The 21,585-nt window shown below is 37.2% G+C and overlaps 1 protein-coding gene across 2 annotated transcripts in view; it reads right to left on the bottom strand.

Annotated features, from left to right (window-relative positions):
* The window catches only part of sin3aa (SIN3 transcription regulator family member Aa), a 21,140-nt gene extending 3,364 nt beyond the window's left edge, over nt 1–17,776 (bottom strand). The window contains exons 1-16 of one of the 2 annotated variants that reach the window (XM_089127515.1): nt 17,668–17,776; nt 15,220–15,429; nt 13,182–13,367; nt 12,980–13,086; nt 11,553–11,835; nt 9,870–10,112; nt 9,625–9,777; nt 8,293–8,448; nt 6,142–6,231; nt 5,917–6,035; nt 5,487–5,697; nt 5,208–5,324; nt 3,785–4,023; nt 3,221–3,404; nt 2,542–3,124; nt 1,085–1,254 (exon numbers count right to left, since the gene is read on the bottom strand). In XM_089127515.1, the coding sequence (XP_088983641.1) occupies nt 1,085–1,254; nt 2,542–3,124; nt 3,221–3,404; nt 3,785–4,023; nt 5,208–5,324; nt 5,487–5,697; nt 5,917–6,035; nt 6,142–6,231; nt 8,293–8,448; nt 9,625–9,777; nt 9,870–10,112; nt 11,553–11,835; nt 12,980–13,086; nt 13,182–13,367; nt 15,220–15,399 (3,021 nt within the window). In that variant the 5' untranslated portion in view covers nt 15,400–15,429; nt 17,668–17,776. Of the gene's footprint in view, nt 1–1,084; nt 1,255–2,541; nt 3,125–3,220; nt 3,405–3,784; nt 4,024–5,207; nt 5,325–5,486; nt 5,698–5,916; nt 6,036–6,141; nt 6,232–8,292; nt 8,449–9,624; nt 9,778–9,869; nt 10,113–11,552; nt 11,836–12,979; nt 13,087–13,181; nt 13,368–15,219; nt 15,430–15,976; nt 16,120–17,667 lie in introns of those variants that run through there. The other variant, XM_089127516.1, reaches the window with a different exon arrangement.
* Between the last annotated feature and the right edge of the window lie 3,809 nt (nt 17,777–21,585).

Genomic DNA, 21,585 nt, shown 5'->3' with positions numbered 1-21,585 from the left:
CCCAAAATAAAAATGACTGTGTGAGAAAAAGTTCAAGTTTTCAGAGTTTTAGTGTCAGTACTACATTAAACTATTATATATAACGTTGATTATAATGTATAATAATGCAATGGGGGGATATTTGTGGGTCCTGATAATGCCAAATGTCTAATGTTACCAGTAAAAAGTGGCCGAGATTATTTTAAATATATCTAGTCAGTGAAAGCGTGCAAGGATCTACAGTCATTTCAGCTTCAGAATCATGAATATTGTTATTCTGGTGTCACCATTGTCCTTGCCTTACACGCACCAAGTCCAAGCCTATTCATTTGTAATTTCAAATTTAGCATTTTAATCAACAGTACATTTTTTGTCTTGAAGTATCGCAATTAAACTCCAAATATTCTAAAAGACAAATCAGGGATTTAATATCGTCAAGAAATCCATTTTCTGTGACACATTACACTATGAAAATATTTTGTACCTTACAAAACCTTCAGCTTCAAAACAATAATTTATGAAACAAAAAAAGATTATACATCTATAAATTCATAAATGGTAATAATAAACGGTTGCCTGCCGGAAGCTAGTTATTATAGCAACTAAAGTTTTCAATATGGATATTTTTCTTCTACAAATGCACAAGATCGCTTCCCTTCAGTAGGCCTTTATGAACCCCCTGGAGACGTATGGATTACATTTATGATGGATGGGTGTATTTTTTCACTACCATTATAAAGCTTGGAAGAGCCAGGATTTTTAAAATAAATCTCTGATTGTGTCATATACAGTCCTATACATCTTGGATGACTTGAGGTTGAGAAACTCATGGGGTCATTTTCATTTTTGGTTGAACTAACCCTTTAAAGCCATGTTTATTTTATTACTGACCGTTTACTTCTTTGGTAAATGTAGTTCTCCTCACATACCTCTCTGTGCTACGTGTAAGCTATTACAATTACCCAAATTATCAAAAAATGATCTGTATGGCGATATATATGGCAGTTTTCCTACTGGTATCGAATATCAATATTTTTCAAGGTTTACTATTGAAGTTAGAAATTCCAGTATCGTGACAATACTAAATGGATTCGGGCAGACGGACCTGTCTGACTATGTTCTGGATGAGTTTGTCCAAGGTGAAGGCGATGTAGGCATGAATGGTGAACATCTCTCGGAGAGAGTCCTCGTATTGAGATGCCTCCAGATTCCCATCCAGCAGATTACGCACCATCTCCAGAAACGCAGAGTAATAATCCTCCACTTCTATGTCCACTGAAAGATAGCGAAAATGACTTGAAATCAGTCCAAATAGCTCAAGACAACACAAGATTTTTGCAACAATAGTATATGTATATATATATATATTTTTTTTTACAAATATAATTTTACTATAATTTTAATTTTAATATAATACATAAATAAATATTTAAATTAAATATAAAAAAACAAAACAAAAAAACAGCATTTTATGTAAAATTCAATTTATAAAAGACCCACATTTCAAATTTTCATTCACGTGGATAACATGGATCATTTTACTTGGTTTAAATGTAAGATTTCTGTCCATTTTTTTGGAAAATGCAGTAAAAAAAATCAATAAAAAAAAAATCACTTTAACCACTACATGACCATAGAGCTCCACTATATGCTATTTGCTATTTTACCAACCAAAGGTATCTTTTCACAAGTTGGATTCATATCTAAATATTATAAAATCACAATTATAACAAAAATAAAATACTTTGTCAAAGTTTAGCATTTTTTTGTACAGAAAAACAAAACAAAACGAGTTTTTCAATAATATTACATTATGATTAGAGTCAAACCTGAACAACGTACAAAGAGAAATGTTGGGAGTCTTAAGATGTGTGTGTGTGTACGTACATTTTCAATGTGTCAGTGTCAAAATTTATTTTTGTGGTGGTTCCGGATGATTTTTTTTTACAAATGATAAGAGAAAATTTTTTATAGTTTCACAAATGTATTCCTCAATGTATGTGTGTGTGTGGTGAGCATTATTTTTTTGCATTGTTGGAACTGTGACACTTTATTTCTGTCATTTCTGTCTATGTGTTCTGCGTTGTTTCTGATTTTGATGATTGTGGCGATTTTGAGTGCGGTGTCCAATGGACCCCGAAGACCACGAGTGTGACTATTTTTGTCACGCCAACATAAAAACAGATAAATGTTTTTGTCTTTGTTTTTCTTTTCCTTTTTTTCTTTTCTTTTGCTTATTTTTGTTCTGCCTACCGTGTATGTACTCCATGTACGTCTTTCTCTATTTTGTATGTATACATAATTCACTGATCTCTTATTTTTTGTAAAAAATTATGTTTTGTTAACTTGCAATAAAAAAAGGAAAAAAAAGAAAAAGATATCATTCCAATTCATTTTTTTTTGTAGATCTAGACAGTGTTGAGAGCCGTAGAAAGTGTCATACCATTTGGGACAAGGAGAATTTTTTTTTTCATTTGTGCAAAAGTCTTTTGGGGTCCAACAAACCCCGCGGACCATCAGAGGGTTAAGCTAGCAGTAAAAAAAAAACGTTTGGTTACTCACTGGGCTCCTTCAGACGCAGCTGGATCGCAGTGTTTTCGTTTTTGTCTCGTTTGAGTCCAAGCACTTCCCTCTCCCACTCGCGCTCCCTCAGGTCCTCTTCGATCTGTCGTTCGGCCTGCGCGTAGAGCCGCAGCAGACGCGAGCACAGGGTGTGGTGCAGCCGGACAAAGATGTACCAGTTGTTATTCACATAGAACAGATTATACGCGTCCTCGCAGGAGCGAAGCCGCTGAGCCGTGGACGTGCTGAACAGCAGTTTGGTCTTCGTCGGGCTGCCACTAACTCCTCCTGCCAGCCCGTTGTGCTTCTTCGACGCCCCCTCGTCGAGGTCCATATCTTCCTCGTCGTCCTCTTCCTCGGCATCGGACAACACCCCTCGCTGGGAGAACAGCATGTCGGGGATGAAGTGGTAGATGATCTGCTTAATCTTGTGCTTGTCCTCTTTGTTGATACTGCTCTGGCGTTTCACGTGGTGGATGATGAGCGCGGCCGCGTCCTCTAGAATCTGACGGTCCTCGTAGGTCACGGTCAGCTGAGGCCCGCTAACAGATGTGTTGTTGTCTTCCGAAGCCTGTTCCTGCCGCTAAACACACACAACCATCAACCATGTGCTCGAAACTCGTCTCTCTGAGAGAAACAAACACTTTTAAATTCCTCTAGAGGATAAAGAGCATCTCACCTCATCAAAGATGCTCTCGATCTCGTTGAGAAGCGTTTTAGAGCGCAGCACCTTAGTGTCGTTCTGCTTGAAGTTAATGCCCTGATGGTCCAGAGATTTCAGGTAATATTTTTCATTCTGCTCTCTCCAGATCTTGTTAAAACCCCTTTGAGCTTCACGCCACTCTTCCTCCTTCAGCTTTAGCCTGAGACGGACATGTAATATTTGTTCAAATAATTGGAAAAACAAAACAATAAAAAAACTTTAATAGCTAAAATGTGCTGTTTCTTTATACCGGAAATATTGGTAAAAAAAAAATTGGTCAACCACTAATGTATGTTTGAAAACCCCCAAACTGGCCTAAAAATAAAATAAATCCAATGTAAAAACACAAACCCACTACTACTAAGTGCTGGGGCAGTTTCATAAAACAAATTAGTGAAAATAAAATAAAAATGGCCAACCACACGTTTTTTGATAATACAATATAATATATTTCTTAACTACTTTCTGCACAAACAACACTCTGAAACAGGAGTAATGTAGCCCTTTGGACGGATGCTCATAGCGTTTATTCTCTCTGACCTCTTGAGTACGATGGGAACAGACACGGCCGGATTCTTCTTCAGTCCATCGATGATGTCCAGAGCTTTGTCTCCATATATCCTCTGGATGGCTTTCCTGTGGATGATCTCAGAGCCGCCGCCCAGAGTGTTGTCCAGTCGAAATTTCGCCTGCTCTTCTGCAGACATTCGAGAAAGCTTCTTCTGAACCGCCTCCAGAACACGAATGGTGGCCAGGTTGGTTTCCAAGACGACATCCAGCTAGAGAGAGGAGTCAACGACATCATTAGCAAGAATTACGCAGAGAAAAAATTATATATATATTTTTTTAACGATGCAGAACCGATAACCTTCTGCAAGGGTTAGTGAAAAAAATTGGAAGCTCTGAAACTTTGTTAGATGGTAGTACAAAAATCGAGGAGAGGTTATCAAATTATGAGCTATATTGGCCCATAGGTGGCGCTACAGCAACCAAAAATACTAAATTGCCCATAACTCCTAGACCGTTTGACCTAGAATCAAGATTTTTACACCAACTGTGATCTGTTGGAGAAATTGTTATGTTGAATTTCGTCCAAAACAGAACTTTTTTTTTTTCGGGGGAGGCAGACGGACTTATCTTCAATGGCACCATTTATTTTCAAGTATTACAGCTGTATCTTAAATGCCATCTCTTTATGAATGAAAGCCAGTATCACTTATAATATAGCTACTGATGTCTTGATGAAAATGATTTTACCTCAAATTTTAAATTTCAGGCTTTAAAAAATATAAAAACTTTTAATTGAAGTGAACTTAAAACAATCCTCACTTAAGCCTATAATAAATGTAATTTACCAGTACCATACAGAAACTGAATACGTATATAAAACAGTCCGCACTGCATAAATTATAAATGAAATATAGATTAATCCACAAAGCTAATAATAGCTAGTAATTTTCTAGGTTAACTTTACTGACATACAGAATTAATGGTTCCTGTCACTTTAAGATCTGCTGCTGCTGACAGGATCTCATGCATCTCATTCTCTCATTACTTTCATTTAAGATTTTATTTAACTCATTTAAGACTTTAAATGAGGATTTCTTGTGAGGATACTCGAAAAAAAACGGACATTTTGGCATAAATTTGTATGTTATTGTTCGTTCAAGCGCCAAAGAGAGCTCGATACTGGCGAGCGTCTTTCTGTGTTGTGTGTGTGTGTGTCAGGAGGACATTCACTGACATCGCGTTCTCTTTTGTCTGGTCGCGCACGAGTGGTTTAAAGCATTTGCGTCAATAAGAGCGTGATCATAATCCTAGCTAAAGGATGACAGAAAGAACGGATGTTGCGTTAAATACTTTAACACGTTAAAGCTGGACAAAAATGAATCGCATGCGAAAATAATATTTTTTCCTCATGGCCGCACGCTGCAAAGCCCTGCCTTGTGTGTGGAAGTCTCACCTCGAATCGCTCGTCCTCACACCTGTACATGTGTTCTTCATACTGAGTCTTCTTGGAGCTCACAAAGGTAGAGTCCTCGGACCAGGAGGGGAAAGAAACCCAGGTATTATTCAGCACCTGATAAATCCACAAAGAACCAGCGTAAATGAAGAGTTTCCTCAAAAAATATGCATAATATGATGCATTTCTGAGCTAAACAATATTCAGTGGGATATAATAAAATGGCATCTGATGACTTGCAAGTGACTCTAGGGAGATGATGGGTTTCGGCTGTCATACCTCTCTACAGAGAGATGTTCTCCCGGTACATTTGGGCAGCTGGTAGCTCTTGGGTAAAGCTCGGTAACTAGAGCCCAGACGCTTGCATGAAGCGTAGTCAATTTCCATGGCAATTCCTTCAGTGGCTCGTTCTTTCGGGTACGGCTCCAAGTGAGACATCTCCTTATATCCAAGGAAGTTCTTAAACCAAGTGAACAGCTCAGGAAATTTGCTGGGGGAAAAAAGGATAATTATTGCCAAGAATCACACAAACTCTATACTGCAAAATAACTGCTGGAGGAAGCTTTGTTAAAATTAAAACAAAAATAATGTTTGTTTTCGGAAATGGCGAGACCTGAGGGAAAAACACTTGAGGGCCGTAATGTATAAATGAATAAATAAATAAATAAAACACCACATACAATTAAACTGCACTTTAAACCGAACTTACCCCAGGAATGGAACCACAAGCTGAACCAGCTCAGCACGAGAAATTATTTCCTCATTAAAAATGATTAGGCACCGGAGGAAGTTGTCATAGGCTTCAGCACTTCGCAAAGCTTTCCGCACCTAAGAACAGATAAATAATGTCAGTCACCATCGGAAATGTTAACTTTGGAGATAAAAGGACCTGCTTATTAAATCAACATCACTGCATTAAACCAGAGCAACTCACTTTGTCAAAGAAAAGAGATTCTGTTCCTCCACTGTGTTTGCCAGCCTCAGTCACCAATGAATCTTTCATGTTCATTAACTTGAGCTTTTTCTAAAAAAAAAAAAAGGGGGGGAATAAATTGAGAAATCAAGAAAGTTATAACACTTAAAGGGATAGTTCACTTTGAAATTAATTTTTGGTATGTTTTATCTTACCTCAAGGGCATCCAAGATGTAGGTGTCTTTGTTTCCACAGTAGTTTCAATTTTTATATTTTTTAGGTCAAACCGTTCTTGTCTGTCAGTCATATAATGGAGGTCTATGGTCACCACCTCAAAGAGCATGCTCAGAGAAGTCCAAATTGTGGTTACAAGAGGTAAAAACGATATAAATACTAGGGATGAGCGAGTACAGCATTATCTGTATCTGTATCTGTTAACCATATGAATTATCTGTATCTGTATCTGTACTCGGACTGGGCGGGGCCTAAACCCGGAAGTGGGTCGGGTAGTCTTGAAATGGGCGGGGCTTTAACCGGTATGTTATTTTAAGCATGCAATTGATATGGGTTGATCTGAAATTGCTATATTTTTTGCTGATAAGAAATAAAACTATTTACATGACAGCATCAGCATTGAGCTTCAGATCAATAGTTTTGATCATGATAACAAACGAACTACAAAACAAGTTTTGCAACAATTAATACAACACAAGTGGCTGCAATTATAAAGTAAAATGTAATGAACAAGAGTTTTCATCTCAACTACGGCTGGGTGATATGGGCCAAAAGTCATATCCCGATATATTTAGGCTGAATTTCGATGTACAAAATATATCCCGATATTTTTTCTGCAAAGTGAGAGCAAATGTTCAGTCAAAGCCAAATATGACATGTCACAAGTAGTTTTATTGAAACTTGAACATTTGCCAAACCAAATGAATAAATAATAAACAGGTTTCTTCACCTTAGGGCTGCATGATTATGACAAAAATCTTCATTGCAGATTATTCCCTTGGAATTGTAATTGTGATTTATTAATTGGTTTATTTATTTTGTTAATACAACGTTGGTATGAGCCATTACAGTCATTTAAAAAAATATAAAAAATAACACAAAGAAAAATAGGGGCATTAAGGGGTTAATATAGAAACGACAGTTACTATGGTGAATAGTGAATACACAATACTAACAAGAACTGTTTATGAAACATGGAAACTCCTCTGGTGAATAGAATGAAAATCATAACTGCATTGCTTTTATTTCGTGTAATTTACAACGTAACGGTGTTGCATGCTCGTATAGCCTAGTTTCTTTTGCACTTTATATACAGAGGCGATCCAGCGCGCGCCACCGCATTTGCGCGTGCAATTGAGTGTGCGTTACGACTAACGTTACAGTATAACGGGTGACAGGACAGAAAGTCCGTTTTGCTGAGGTGAAAGACTTTATTTCATAACATAACATGCTTTAATCAAGCACGCAAAGTGGAAAAGGAGTGGCTGGGGCGCGGGGAGCAGTGCAGAGAGCTCTGGATCAGCACTCAGCAGCTTGCAAGGATCACAGCGCAAACCTGAATAGCCTATATCGATATGCAATATGGTTTAATTACATATCACATTTAAAAATATATATATTCTTTATATTGATATATCGCTCAGCCTTAATCTCAACATAACTTTTTTTTTTTTTTTATCCGAGCACAGATATTGACTCGAATTACTCGTATAATATTCGTACTCGACAAAAGTGCTTTATCCGTACCGGATACTCGTTTCAGCCGAGTATCCGGCTCAACTCTAATAAATACTGTTCGTTTTCTCACACAAACCGCTCGTTTCGTGTCTTAGGCCATCAATGTGTACTTACATTTACGAGTCATTAAATAATGTTTAATTTGGACTTCTCTGTGCATGCTCTTTGAGGTGGTGACCATAGACCTCCATTATATGACTGCCAGACAAGAACGGTTTGACTGAAAATGTCAAAATTGAAACTACTGTGGAAACAAAGACACCTACATTTTGGATGCCCTTGAGGTAAGATAAAACATACCAAAAATTAATTTCAATGTGAACTAACCCTTTAAGTTATATCAGTAAGCAAAAAGGGTGACATCCCAAAAACAATGAAAATCATTCAGTATAGATTAAATGTATTTCCATGGAGTGGTACCTTCACAGGTGGGGTGACGGCTGTAGTCGGATGTTTGTATTTCTGGCAGCCGTTCTGATTGGGCCGCTGCTTGTTATTGAGCTGCGGTTTTTTGACCGTTCCACCGGGATCATTACGCATGGCTTCGGCCTTCTCCGCTGCAGTCTTCCCCAGCAGCTAAAGTTCAAAGCAGAGCTATTATAGATCAACTAAAACCATAAAAAAAAAAAATCTATTTTCCGTTAACTAAAATAAAATTTTAGCCAGGGAAACAATTGCCAAAAAAGAAAAAAAAAAATCCCATTTTAATTTAGTTTCATTTGCACTAAAATAACTCAAACGGAATAGTAATAAAAACTATACAGACATATTTAAAAAATAAATAAAAAATAAAAATAAGTGACAGTCCGTTATAGAGGGTATGCGCGTGACATCACCGTCAGCCGGAGTGCCTGCAGTTACTCACAGTGAGTGGCAAAAAGAGTGAGCGGCTGTATTTGTTATTAGCGTGAATGCCGCGAAAATCAAACACAACACATATAAAGTGGGAAAGAGCTTTGCGATTGACTGTACAACTAGATTTGACAAAAAATCTCAGGTATATTTTTACAGACTGCTATAGAAAGAAGAGCAAATGGATCGATGCAATTCACAGAAACAACTGGACTCCAGTCAGCGAAAGGTGGATCTGCAGTTAGCATTTTGTGTCAATATGCTAAATTTAACTGTAAAACCATACCCATATATTTATTGTTATATATATTAACAACTCATCAATTAAATATTTATCATTGCATATTCTGCATTATTGGATGTTTTTTTAATAAACACGGACCAAAAAATATGATGATATGATGATATATAGGCTATATATATATATATATATATATATATATAACACTGATATAAGTGATCACCTGGATTTAGACCTACCTATATTGTATTTATATAAAGCGTTCACAGGCAAATTTGCTTTATGTTTAGATCTATATTGCTTTTATTTCCCCGGTGTCGAAATCAGGCAAACATAAATGTCAGGCAACACGATTCCTGGTCGCATGTCAATATCCATGAATCACTGGATCTTTAGTAAGTTTTAGTAAGAAACACTATATTGAGTCCAACTTTTAGTTTAAATTTATGAAAATAGTTAGTTTTAGTCGCATTTTCGCAGTTTCCCCTATTAAATCCAGTCACGCAGCAGATCTTTTGCCACTCAGTCAGGCTGAGGGAAGTTGTTCCGGCGGGAAAGTGACGTCAATGCATTCCCTATAGAATGTTCAAAACATTTTGAATTTAAATTCAGAGTAAGGTATCAATCTAGTGGGCGGAGTCAGACACAATCAAACTCACCACAGAGCTGTTGGCATCTGGCAGGAACTGCCCGAACTCTGAGAGCAAATCTTCCTGGTTTTTGAAGAGTTGGGCCACCTCAGCGTACACTTCCTGCTCGGTCAGGACCGGGGTGTAGCTCCCACCCGCCTCTTTAGCATTACGCTGCTCCTTCTGATTAACAAAACAAGTATACAAGATGTTTGTAAATTGATTGCGAGTCATAATTGAATTGGGAAGAGTTTTTATTGTTTGTCTGGCTTGACCTGATATTTGTGCAGGATCTCGAGGAAGGATTTGTAGATGTTGGGCTGGCCCTGGAAGCGATTCTTAATCTTGTTGACGTAGTTAATGGCGTGGTTGAACTCCACGGGCTGGTTCTGCAGTGGTGCGGTGGGCGTGGGGGTGATGGGTGTGTGGGGCTGCAGCGGGGGTGAACGCGGGGAAGCGTACGGATGGATGGACGGATTGGGAACACTGCTTGGAGCCGGAGCTGGAGATTGCAGCGGCTGTACAGAGAGAAATGAAACGAAAAAAATAAATAAATTCATTGATCCTGATATCAGGACTAAATGACACTAACCTTAGAATAACCTTCTACATGTTTTTCTGGTGCAAGACTTTTATTTTGAAAGACGAGTATGAAAGCTGTTGACTCTTCAGTCAGACAGAGCTACTTTTCCATTGTTTTTCTATGTGAACATCAAGGTTATTATAGTTTTGCATTTTTCATTAGTTTTTATTTTTATTATTTAAAATCCAGTTTAGTTTTAATTTGTTTTTAAAGTGGGTTTGCTAGTTTAGTTTTATTTTTTGAAAATGCTTAGTTATAGTTTAGTTTTTATTAGTTTTAGTGTTAGTTTTAGTCTTTTTTGTAGTTTGGGTTATTTGTCAGGGGCAACATTCAAAAAGGTCAGAAAAAAAAAAGTGTAATAATAAGTCAACAAAAACATACATGTCTTTAATTTTTACAAAATGTTTACAGAATGCTGCTGGGTGCTCCCTGCACTTTTTTTTTACAAGTTATTATTATTATTATGATTATAAATAACAGTTCTCAGATTAATGTCTTTTGATGCTTTTGTGCTTAAAGGCCTTAAAGGCCTAAACTGCTTGAACCCCGCTAAATGCTGCTTGCAGCTTTAATTATTATTATGATTATAAATAACAGTTCTCAGATTCAAAGTTATGTTCAAAATCATTTAAAAGAAAGTATGTGTCAAAACCCTTTGTTATTATTAATTTTGACATTAATTTACAGGTTTACACCAGACATTGGCTATTATATATATATATATAGTGTATATATAGGTTCAAAATATCGGTTATCGAAAATCACATATCGGCCCTGAAAGTATCGGCCCTGAAAATCACATATCGGTCGACCCCTACATTCAGGTGTGATGTACATGTCTGTATGTTTTTTTTACCAAACCTGTGCTGTCTGTGTTTTTAATGTTAAACAAAAGACAAACACAAAATCACTCACTGCTCTCGACTGAATAACTTTAGTAGATTTAGTAAGAATCAATGTAGATTTAAAACATACGGTGCAGATGATGCAGTGTTTTAAAGTTTAACTCACGGTTTAATGATTATTTTGACAACTGATTGTTTAATGCAATAGTGTGTTTTAAATTGTCTTCTCGATACTACATCCTCAAAATTGGGAAGATGATCGCGATTTAGATTGTCCGTTACAAGATCGTGATACTAAATTTTGGGAAGATCGCCCATGCCTAGCCGAGACTTTGTTTCATATCAATAGTAACAAAGCTTATTGCAATTATTGGATGATTGGCACACTATAAATCCTGTTTAGTGAAATCTCTTTAAGCATCATCTGAAAGCAACACAGACTATAAGATTGATTCTTGAGATTTAATTACATATATCAGTTCATGAAAATAAGAATCGATGAACAGAGTATTTTCAGCACTTGTGAATACCTTGCTTTTGGGCGTGGGTTGGGCGGGAGGCGTGGATGCCAGGGTGGGAGGGTTTGTGTGAATCTGGATCTGGATCTGGTGCTGCTGCGGCTGCACGGAGATGCCGTGAGGTATGATGTGTGGGTTCTCACCGGGCACAGTCACATTAACCAGGTCATTGTCCTTGTATCTTGTAACTTCGATCTTGTATCCCGGTGGAAGAAATGTGTTAAAGCCCATAATGAGATCAGGGTGACCCTTAAAGAGCTGTGACACCCTGCTGATTACGCCCGGGGTGTCAATACTGCAGAATAAGAGAGATAAAAAGCATTGGTAATTATTAATTACGATAAACATTTCTCAGTGAAGGACCTGAATGTGAGAAGAGGACAAGGACATTTCATGCATAATGGTTTATATTAAGTTTCTGGGGTCAGTACTTTTATTTTGTAAAAAATAACACTTTTCATCAGCAAGGATCTATTAAAGCTACACTGTGTAACTCTTTTAGTTTATTCTTAGCTAAAACACTTAAATATATGTGCTCATTAATGTATATTTACTTCGTTTAAGTAATAAAGTATTCTCGTGAGTGTATAATATGCCATTGAAAATACATACGGGTAAGGGGTTCTAGTGTCGGTCGCCATGTTGCCCCTCCATCTTGAAAGTACATTAGCCAAAGAGGGACATACCCGTTAATTCAAGCTTCGCCTTTCGCGTTTACGTTTGAGTTAACACTCATGGACGAGGTCGAACTGGAAGCCATGTTAATCTTGGACTACTTTGGCCACCGTAGGAGTTAAAACGAAATGAGAGGAACAGAAACTAATATTCACTGGATGGTCATATACCTTTTCACCGCTAGATGGGGGTAAAAATCACTCAGTGTAGCTTTAAATTGATCAAAAGAGAAAGTAAAGATATTTATGTTTCAAAAGATTTCTATTTCAAATAAATGTTCTTTTGAACTTTCTATTAATCAGAGAATCTTGGTATAAAACAAAAAAGCATCACCTTCTCAACAAAAATATTAAGTACTACAACTGTTTTCAACATTGATAATAATAATAAATGTTTCTTGAGCAGCAAATCATATTATAATGATTTATGAAGGATCGTGTGAGACTGAAGACTGAAGTAATGATGCTGAAAATTCAGCTTTGATCACAGGAATAAATAACATTTTAAAAAAACATTCATACAAAAAAGTTATTTTAATTGTAGTATTTTTGCAAAATAAGTGCTGCCTTAGTGAGCATAAGATACTTTTAAAAACATTTAAAAAAATCTTACAACCCCAAATGTCTTATTTATTTTGTTGTTATTTGTTGTTCAATTTGTTAGGTATTACAGCATTCAGTTCTTGCTGTGGTAAAGTGAATAGTGATATTTTACTTTAACTAATAAAATTGTATCATGACAATCCTACATGCGAATAAACTCACCTCTGAGATTTAAACTCTTTCATAATATCCAAGAAATCATTGTAGACCTGTGGCTGATTGCCAAACTGGAGCTTCACCTGGTCCAGGTAAGACAGGGCATCCTCCACCTGCAAAAGTGAAAACACCAATCCAGTTTATCGTGTGCACACAGGATCGCATTTGCTAGACTCCAAAACGAGCCAATCACAGCGTCCCGTCCCACCTTGAGTCTCTGGAACTGCTGCTGGCCCTGTGCGGATGCAGATGCTGTGGGCGGGTGGGCGTGAACCTGCACCGGCGCGGGACCGTGGGCCTGGACCACTGCTGGACCGTGATGGTGAGCCACGCTGTGGACCGCCGGACTGGGAGTGTGACCATGACCACTTGAGCTTTGGGCCACTGTGGACACCTGAAAACAGAAATGGTGCAGAGATCTTATTAATAATGAAGATGTTTCATACTCATAACAAATCCTCCTAACTAGGCAAGAATATTTATTTTGACCTCACCGATGGTGAAAGGTTTCAGATTATATTTGACGCTTAATATACAGCAATGTGGAGCAAGACACTGAAACTGTACAGTAGTCAACATTTGAAGTGGCTCAAAATCTTTCATCAAGGTTATACATGAATTTTGAACAATTATTGTTATTGTTTTAGGACAACTTTGATGAACTTTTTTGATCCACTTCAAATGTTGACTACTGTGTGTGTATATTATTCCAGGTGAAGGCTCTTATTTTGTGTCTATAGTTTTACACTATGAAACACGACTATGTTTTTCTGGATAATAAATTAGAAACTTATAAAGACATATTATTGAAGAATGATATAACAAATGATATTATTAAAATTTTTATAAAATAAAATAAATATAAAAACTATAATAGTATCACAATTATACTAAAAATTACATAACAGCAAGTTAAAACAGTGTACTTGTTGCATGTTACATGTACTTACCATAGTAATAACAGTAAATTATGCATAATTACATGCAACTAACCCTCAACCAAATCCTGATCCCACCCTAACCCTATAGTAAGTACATGTAGTTGCTTAATTTTACTCAGTACCAAAATATATAAATACACTGTAACAATGACACCTTAAAATAAAGTGTTACCGTTAAATCATTTTCGGTCTGTTTAGACACATGCTAGATTCTGGAATCAATCTGGATTAAGTGTGAACACATTTTTAGGAGCTATAGAGCGGTAGCTCTATACATTTCTATGGCATCGCTGTTAAAGAGTAATTAGCTGGTGAGGTGGATAGAGTTAAAGGAGTAGTTCACTTTTAAAAAAACTTTTGCTGTTAATTTACTCACCCCCATGTCATCCAAGATGTCCATGTCTTTCTTTCTTCAGTCGAAAAGAAATTAGGGTTTTTGATGAAAACATTCCAGGACTTCATTGGGAACCAAACGGTTTAAGGTCCAAATGAGAGTTTCAGTGCAAACTGCTCAAAGGGCTTTAAACGATTCCAGACGATGAATAAGGGTCTTATCAAGCGAAACGATCACTCATTTAATAAATAAATAACAAAGTTTAAGTTTTATAAGCTCAAATGCTCGCCTTGCTCTGTTCTGTGATGCGCGTTCGTGGCTCTCCTGTTCGCACTCATTCAAAATGAACAAATCTCTTTCCGAGTCAAATCGTTCGCTTCGTTCGTTCGTTGAATGAACCAAATAACTCGAAAAAGATTCGTTCATTTTGATGAACGAGTTTGAACCGGTTCACCGAACCGAAGCATCACAGAACAGAGCAAGACGAGCGTTTGTGCTTATAAAACTTAAACTTTGTTAATTTTTTTAAATGAGCGTTCGTTTCGCTTGATAAGAGCCTTATTCATCGTCTGGAATCGTTTAAAGCCCTTTCAACAGTTTGCTCTGAAACTGTCTTTTGGACCGTTTGGTGCCCAGTAAATCCTGGAATGTTTTCATCAAAAACTTTAATTTCTTTTCGACTGAAGAAAGAAAGACATGGACATCTTGGATGACATGGGGGTGAGGAAATTATCAGCAAAAGTTTATTTTTTAAAAGTGAACTACTCCTTTAAGGAAAGTTATCATGAGCATTGTAAAGTGGAGCATTGTTAGACCGGGATGATTTTTAAATGAATGGCTCATTCATAATCTGTAAGATCTTATCTTTGTGGAAATACAAACCTGAAGACAGAACACAACAAAAAAATACTTGCAAAAATACTTGAGGCTACATTAGCTCTATAATGCATCATGAAGGCGAGTGTCCATACCTGGTATGTCTGGGGAACCGGGTACTGTATTCCCGGAGTAGGCTGCATGCCTTCAGCCACAGCCTCGAATACGGCAGGCGCCGGGGCAAGAACCCTGTGCTGGAAGCCCTCAGCGCTGCCGGGAAGCCGGCGTTGTTGTGGGATGAACACTGGCTCCTGATCCTCTAAACACCTCCTCATGCTGTACTCATACTCAGAGGGCACTCAGACCTGAAATAGACAACACAAAGAAACACATGATTTGGCTGTAGTCTAAACCATTAGCAACAGGACATCAACTAGTCTAAATGAATATGAGTAATGTCCACAAAATGTATATACAAGTGTGTAAATATACATGAGCAAGTGTGTCTGTGTATTTAAATGTGCGTGCGGTGTGTATACATGTGCATGGTCTGTGCATACATGTTTGTATATAACGTTATATTATATAAATGCAAATGGTGTGTATCAGAACAGTATGTGCATATAGAAATATAATATATGTGACGTGTGTATGGAGTGTGTATATACATTTGGTTGGTGTGTGTGTGCGTGCCTCTCCTGCACAAGCATACCAATAATGCTAACTTGCTAACTCGCGACTAAAAGTGACAAAGTTTAAGGATTTCTCTTTTATCAAAGCGACTATGAAAACTAAAGGTCGGAAGGTTCAGTCTGACAGAAAACAAGTTTATTGAAGCGGGAGGGAAAAAAGTTCAGAAAAATACTGAATAAAACTGGTAACGTTAACTTACTTTATAGCTCTGAGACTCACCTGCTTCTGTTAGCTGCGCTTGTAGTACAACACAGCTGTTAAAAATATCAACGAAATACTAAAACGCTGTGTGAAAATACAGATAAAACACATTAAAACTGAGTTTAAAACGAACTAACGCATAAAATCCTGTTGAAAACAAGCGGTAGGGAGGGGAGGGGCTAACTTGGGTTTTGCACACAGGCTCCGCCCACTCTGTCTCTGATTGGCTCATTGCTCAGGAGACGACATTGGGTTGTATTTTTATTGAACGTATTCAACTGTCAGTCAAACAGGAAATTAACAATGTTCGGGGGGTTGAGCCCAAACCCACTGTTTCACACACACACACACACACACACACACACACACACACACACACACACACACACACACACACACACACACACACACAACTATAAACACGGCAACTGGCTTTGAGCGGCACATCATTCTCGCAAAACTGGTGTAGCAATCTTCTCGTCTGAGCTTAGCTTTATTATAACGCGGGGTTACTCTTTGTGATATTAATACAATCGCGGATGAACCCTTTCGGCAACTTCCTGAACTTCCTATTTGAGGTTACGTCATTTGTACGCCCCCTCAGAATAGTGTTCCAATCAGAATGAGGGATTTCATTAAATAAACGCCTCTTACGGAATTCCTGGCCTCCGATTGGCCAGGCGCTCTTAGAACGCGTAAAGCATGACGTAACCCAAGAGAGGCGTTTGGGCAGAGAAATCCTCGATTCCGATTAGTCGGAAGCTCTGAGAGGGCGTTATATATGACGAGTGGCTCAAATTGCCATGCTCCGCCCACGAGAGGCGGGGCTTAAGCTAGTGCCCGGGATTCCTCGCCCCGTCCGTCCGCAGTCAGTCAGAGCAGAAGCGCGCGCGTGTATGCGTGCACAGCGTTTCGCCTAAATACGGACAAAACCCAATACAACCCGAAGCAAAACAGCTCAAACTGACAGAATAAACAAGTTCGGACTGATTTTGATGCAAAGCGCTGAAATATTCAGCATGTTCGCGAGCACTTTAACACGACACCGAACAAAAGATCCGTATATAAACATCATCAAACGTTTATTCGGGAAGGATTGTACGATCTCATGATTTCAGGATTGAGAGAGCACAAACGAATATGACACCAGCAACACACACGCCTATTTCATGACATGTTGTCCTTTAGTAATCAGACCCAAAGTCAAAATGGGAACTAAAAATCTGATCGCATAAACATGGACTCTCCATGCGATCATGCGAAGATCTGAAATGAGAGATCCGATCATACATTACACCACAAACACGCCAGTTGATCTAATATTCTTTGTTTACTGGGAGACTGAAGGGGAAAATGTCTAACCGTGTTTGAGCACCTCTTCCCTCCCCCTCTGAACACCAGACTGAGCTACAGATCTGCTTTCAGATCAAAAACAAGTGCTAAAAGCCTTCGTTAAAGCATCGGACACAAACGGATGGGTTTGTGTGTAATAACAGAGATACACGTTTCTTTGGGGCTTCAGTTGGCCAAAGCTTTGCCCCCTTTTCTCCCCTTAATGTGCCATGATCGAACAAACAGCCCAGATTAATACATTAAAATCTCTTGAACGACCAACCCCTTGCAGAAAGCACTCAAACACCAACAGAAACATATATTCGATAAAAAGAGGACAACATAAATTTGTTTTCTTTTGCCCAGCTGCTACATACCTGCGAAAAAGAGCCTCGCACTCCGGATTCGTGTTTGGAACAAATAGTTGGGAACGCCCCCCTCTCCTCCCATTGGTCTACGTTACAGTATGCGTCATCTAGATTTGAATACGACCCGCCAAATCCATAGGAACAGAGATGTACTCTGCTTTAACACACCTGACTAGATGTTTTTCTTTGTAAACAATGTCTACTTTGAAAAGACACATACATGTGTCTTTAATGACCCCAAAGTAAAGCAAAATAGTAATATTTCAAAATTTAACTATACAAACATAGAAGATATAGATGTGACTGACAGGTACTGTATGCGATTTTAAAGGGATAGTTCACTTTGAAATTAATTTAAGGTATGTTTTATCTTACCTCAAGGGCATCCAAGATGTAGGCGTCTTTGTTTCCACAGTATTTTCATTTTTTATATTTTTACATCAAACCGTTCTTGTCAGTCATATAATGGAGGTCTATGGTCATCACCTCAAAGAGCATGCACGGAGAAGTCCAAATTAAACATGATTTAATGACTCGTAAATGCAAGTACACATTGATGGCCTAAGACATGAAACGAGCGTTTTTTTTAGAAAACGAACAGTATTTATATTGTTTTTAACCTATTGTAACCACAGCCACGTCCAAGTGATCTGGGCGCTTCAGTCTGCACACGTGCAGGAAGTGATCATGAGTGATCACTCTTTGTTTGCACATAGATTTCTTAAGTGTTACCTTTCACTGTGAAGATCACAATGGAACACGATTTCGATATATCAACAGACAGCGTTGAATTTTTTCATGACGTACACGCACCAGAGACAGATCACTTGGACGTGGCTGTGGTTACAAAAACGATATAAATACTGTTTGTTTTCTCACACAAACCGCTCGTTTCGTGTCTTAGGCCATCAATGTGTACTTACATTTACGAGTCATTAAATCTTGTTTAATTTGGACTTCTCTGTGCATGCTCTTTGAGGTGGTGACCATAGACCTCCATTATATGACTGACAGACAAGAACGGTTTGACCTAAAAATATAAAAATTTAAACTACCGTGGAAACAAAGACACCTACATCTTGGATGCCCTTGAGGTAAGCTAAAACATATCTAAATTCATTTCAAAGTGAACTATTCCTTTAAAGCTTTGTTAAAGGGACAGTTCATCCAAAAATAAAAATGTTGAATTTTTTTAGTTTTCTTTCTTCTGTTTTCTTTCTTCTGTTTCTTCTGTTTGATTATCGTCTTGTTACCAACATTCATTAAAATATATTATTTTGTGTTCAACAGAAGAAAGAAACTCATATAGGTTTGAAACAACAGGAGGATGAGTAAATGATGACAGATTTTAACTATCACTTTAAAGATGTTACAGTTGATTCAACATCCACTTTTTCAGACTTTTTCAACTCGGAGGAGTGAACGAACGACCAGGCTACAAGGCTACAACAGAGGGGGTTTCATGAGACTGAGTTCCGCCAGTGTTAGAACACGCCCCTCGCCAAAACCCCGCCCTCGAAAGGCAGCTTTCCAGAGAACGCGGAAAATGATTGACAGATAGAGAGCGTTTCTGATTGGCTAAATAAGCGCGGGCCGCTCCCCTAGTTGAAAGAGAACACGGTTGTTTGTTTCCCTCCTCAACGTTTGTAGGGACAAGGATCGTGCTTTTAAAAATAAAAATATCTCAGTGGTGTTTCTCATTTTTTGTGTTGTATTAACTTTTTCATCAACACCAAAATTATATTATACTTGTCCGATTTTATAATATAAAATGATAGCTATTATACTTGATATAATTTTACGGTAACACTTTACAATAAGGTTCATTAGTTAACATTAGTTAACTACATTAGTTGGCATGAACTAATAATGAACAGCACTTATACGGCATTTATTAATCTTTGTAAACGTTAATTTCAATATTTACTAATACTTTATTAAAATCTTGTTAACATTAGTTAATGCGTTGTGAACTAACATGAACAAACAATGAACAGCTTTATTATCATTAACTAACATCAACGAAGATTGACAAATACCATAACAAATGTATTGCTCATGGTTAGTTCATGTTAGTTAATACATTAACTAATGTTAACTAATGAACCTTATTGTAAAGTGTTACCAATTTTACATTATCATGAATATTAATAAAACTGATACTGTGGGTGAAAAACAACACGCAGAACATACATTCTTCCAATTAAAAACTTGCTAATAATTTGTGTGTGTGTGTGTGTTATTTTCACAAAGAATAGCTCATTAGATTAAAGGGATAGCTCATCCAAAAAATAAAATTCTCAAATTTACTCAGTAGAAAAGAAAAATACTATGGAAGTCATCAACTGTTTGGTTACCGACATTCTTCAAGATATCTTTTGTGTTTAAGGAACAAACAGGATTGGAACAACATGAGTAAATTATGGCAAATTTCCTTTTTGGGTGAACACACACCTGGTTAAGAATTACTATCTAGTAATTAAAGGTTCAATTAAAACACTCAGTCAGTATATAGTTTTTCTCCTTCCATTTAATAAACTTTAAACACATGGTTTTGATTTGGTTTTGCTTAAATGACATCGCAGTTTGGACAGCTCTATTTTGAGAATGAGAGACAGTTGATACCTGTACAGTCTTTTCACATAAACATTTCACTCAATCCAAACGTGCATGTGGAATAAGGCTCTTAAATTGCATATCAAAGCACTTTATAACTAACAGAACCGCTGCAAACTTATTGATAATCATAAGCTTGACATTACAGGTTAGTTTTCCCATTGACATATGAAACGAAAAAAAAATAAAAGATAAAATTGGATATAAAAGAAAATATAATTTACATATATATTTTGGAGTAATAATTAAGGACACAAAGCGTGGGTATAATAGAAAAATACAAATGGTCACATTTTGTGCCCAGAGGCAGGACTGCAGATCCTGGAATCATTGGGGTGCGTAGAGATGCTTCACTACAAGAAAATTCAATATGAATTCAGTAGCAAAGACACCTTTAACCCACAACAAAATAAAAAGCGATTCTAAATGCACTTTTAGATATTTTAAACAGGTTATTAGTACAATATTAACAGAAAGAATTATTACAAAGTGTAAATGACTCGATTGTAGCCATCTCACATTTACACCACTCTAATTAAAGACTATATCAATTGAGTAATTGTTGCATTATAGAGGTTTACCGATCCACCCAGTTGATGTGAGAAGACTTTCCTCATCCTGGCCCTCTAAACCATCATCTATAGTTTCCCGCTCTTCAGATGCTACTGCAAAAAATGTCCTACAAACTACAGAGACATTTTCGAAAAGCTGACGCACAAAATACAGACACATTTAGACAATAAATATGGAAGCTTGTTTCCGTCACTGAATAAAAAAATAAAATAAATAATTGTGACTTTTTATCTCACAATTCTGACTTTTTTCCTCACAATTGCGAATTTATATCTCGCAATTCTGACTTTATTTCTCAGAACTGCGAGATAAAAAGTCAGAATTGCGTGATAAAAAGTCACAATTGCGAAATATAAAGTCACAATTGCGAGATAAAGTCAGAATTGTGAGATAAAAAGTCAGAATTGCGAGATATAAAGTCACAATTGCGAGATATAAAGTCAGAATTGCGTGTTAGTCACAATTGCAAGATATAAAGTCAGAATTGCGAGATATAAAGTCACAATTGCGAGATATAAAGTCACAATTGCGTGTTAGTCACAATTGCAAGATATAAAGTCAGAATTGCGAGATATAAAGTCACAATTGCGAGATATAAAGTCACAATTGCGAGATATAAAGTCACAATTGCGAGATATAAGCAATTCTGACTTTATATCTCGCAATTGCAACTTTATTTCACGCAAATCTGACTTTATATCTCGCAATTGTGACTATAACACGCAATTCTGACTTTAT

Source organism: Pimephales promelas, chromosome 25 (genome assembly GCF_988280905.1).
Source record: "Pimephales promelas chromosome 25, fPimPro1.hap1.1, whole genome shotgun sequence".
In the NCBI taxonomy this organism is placed as follows: Eukaryota; Metazoa; Chordata; class Actinopteri; order Cypriniformes; family Leuciscidae; genus Pimephales; species Pimephales promelas.
This window is presented reverse-complemented; position numbering and strand designations above follow the sequence as displayed.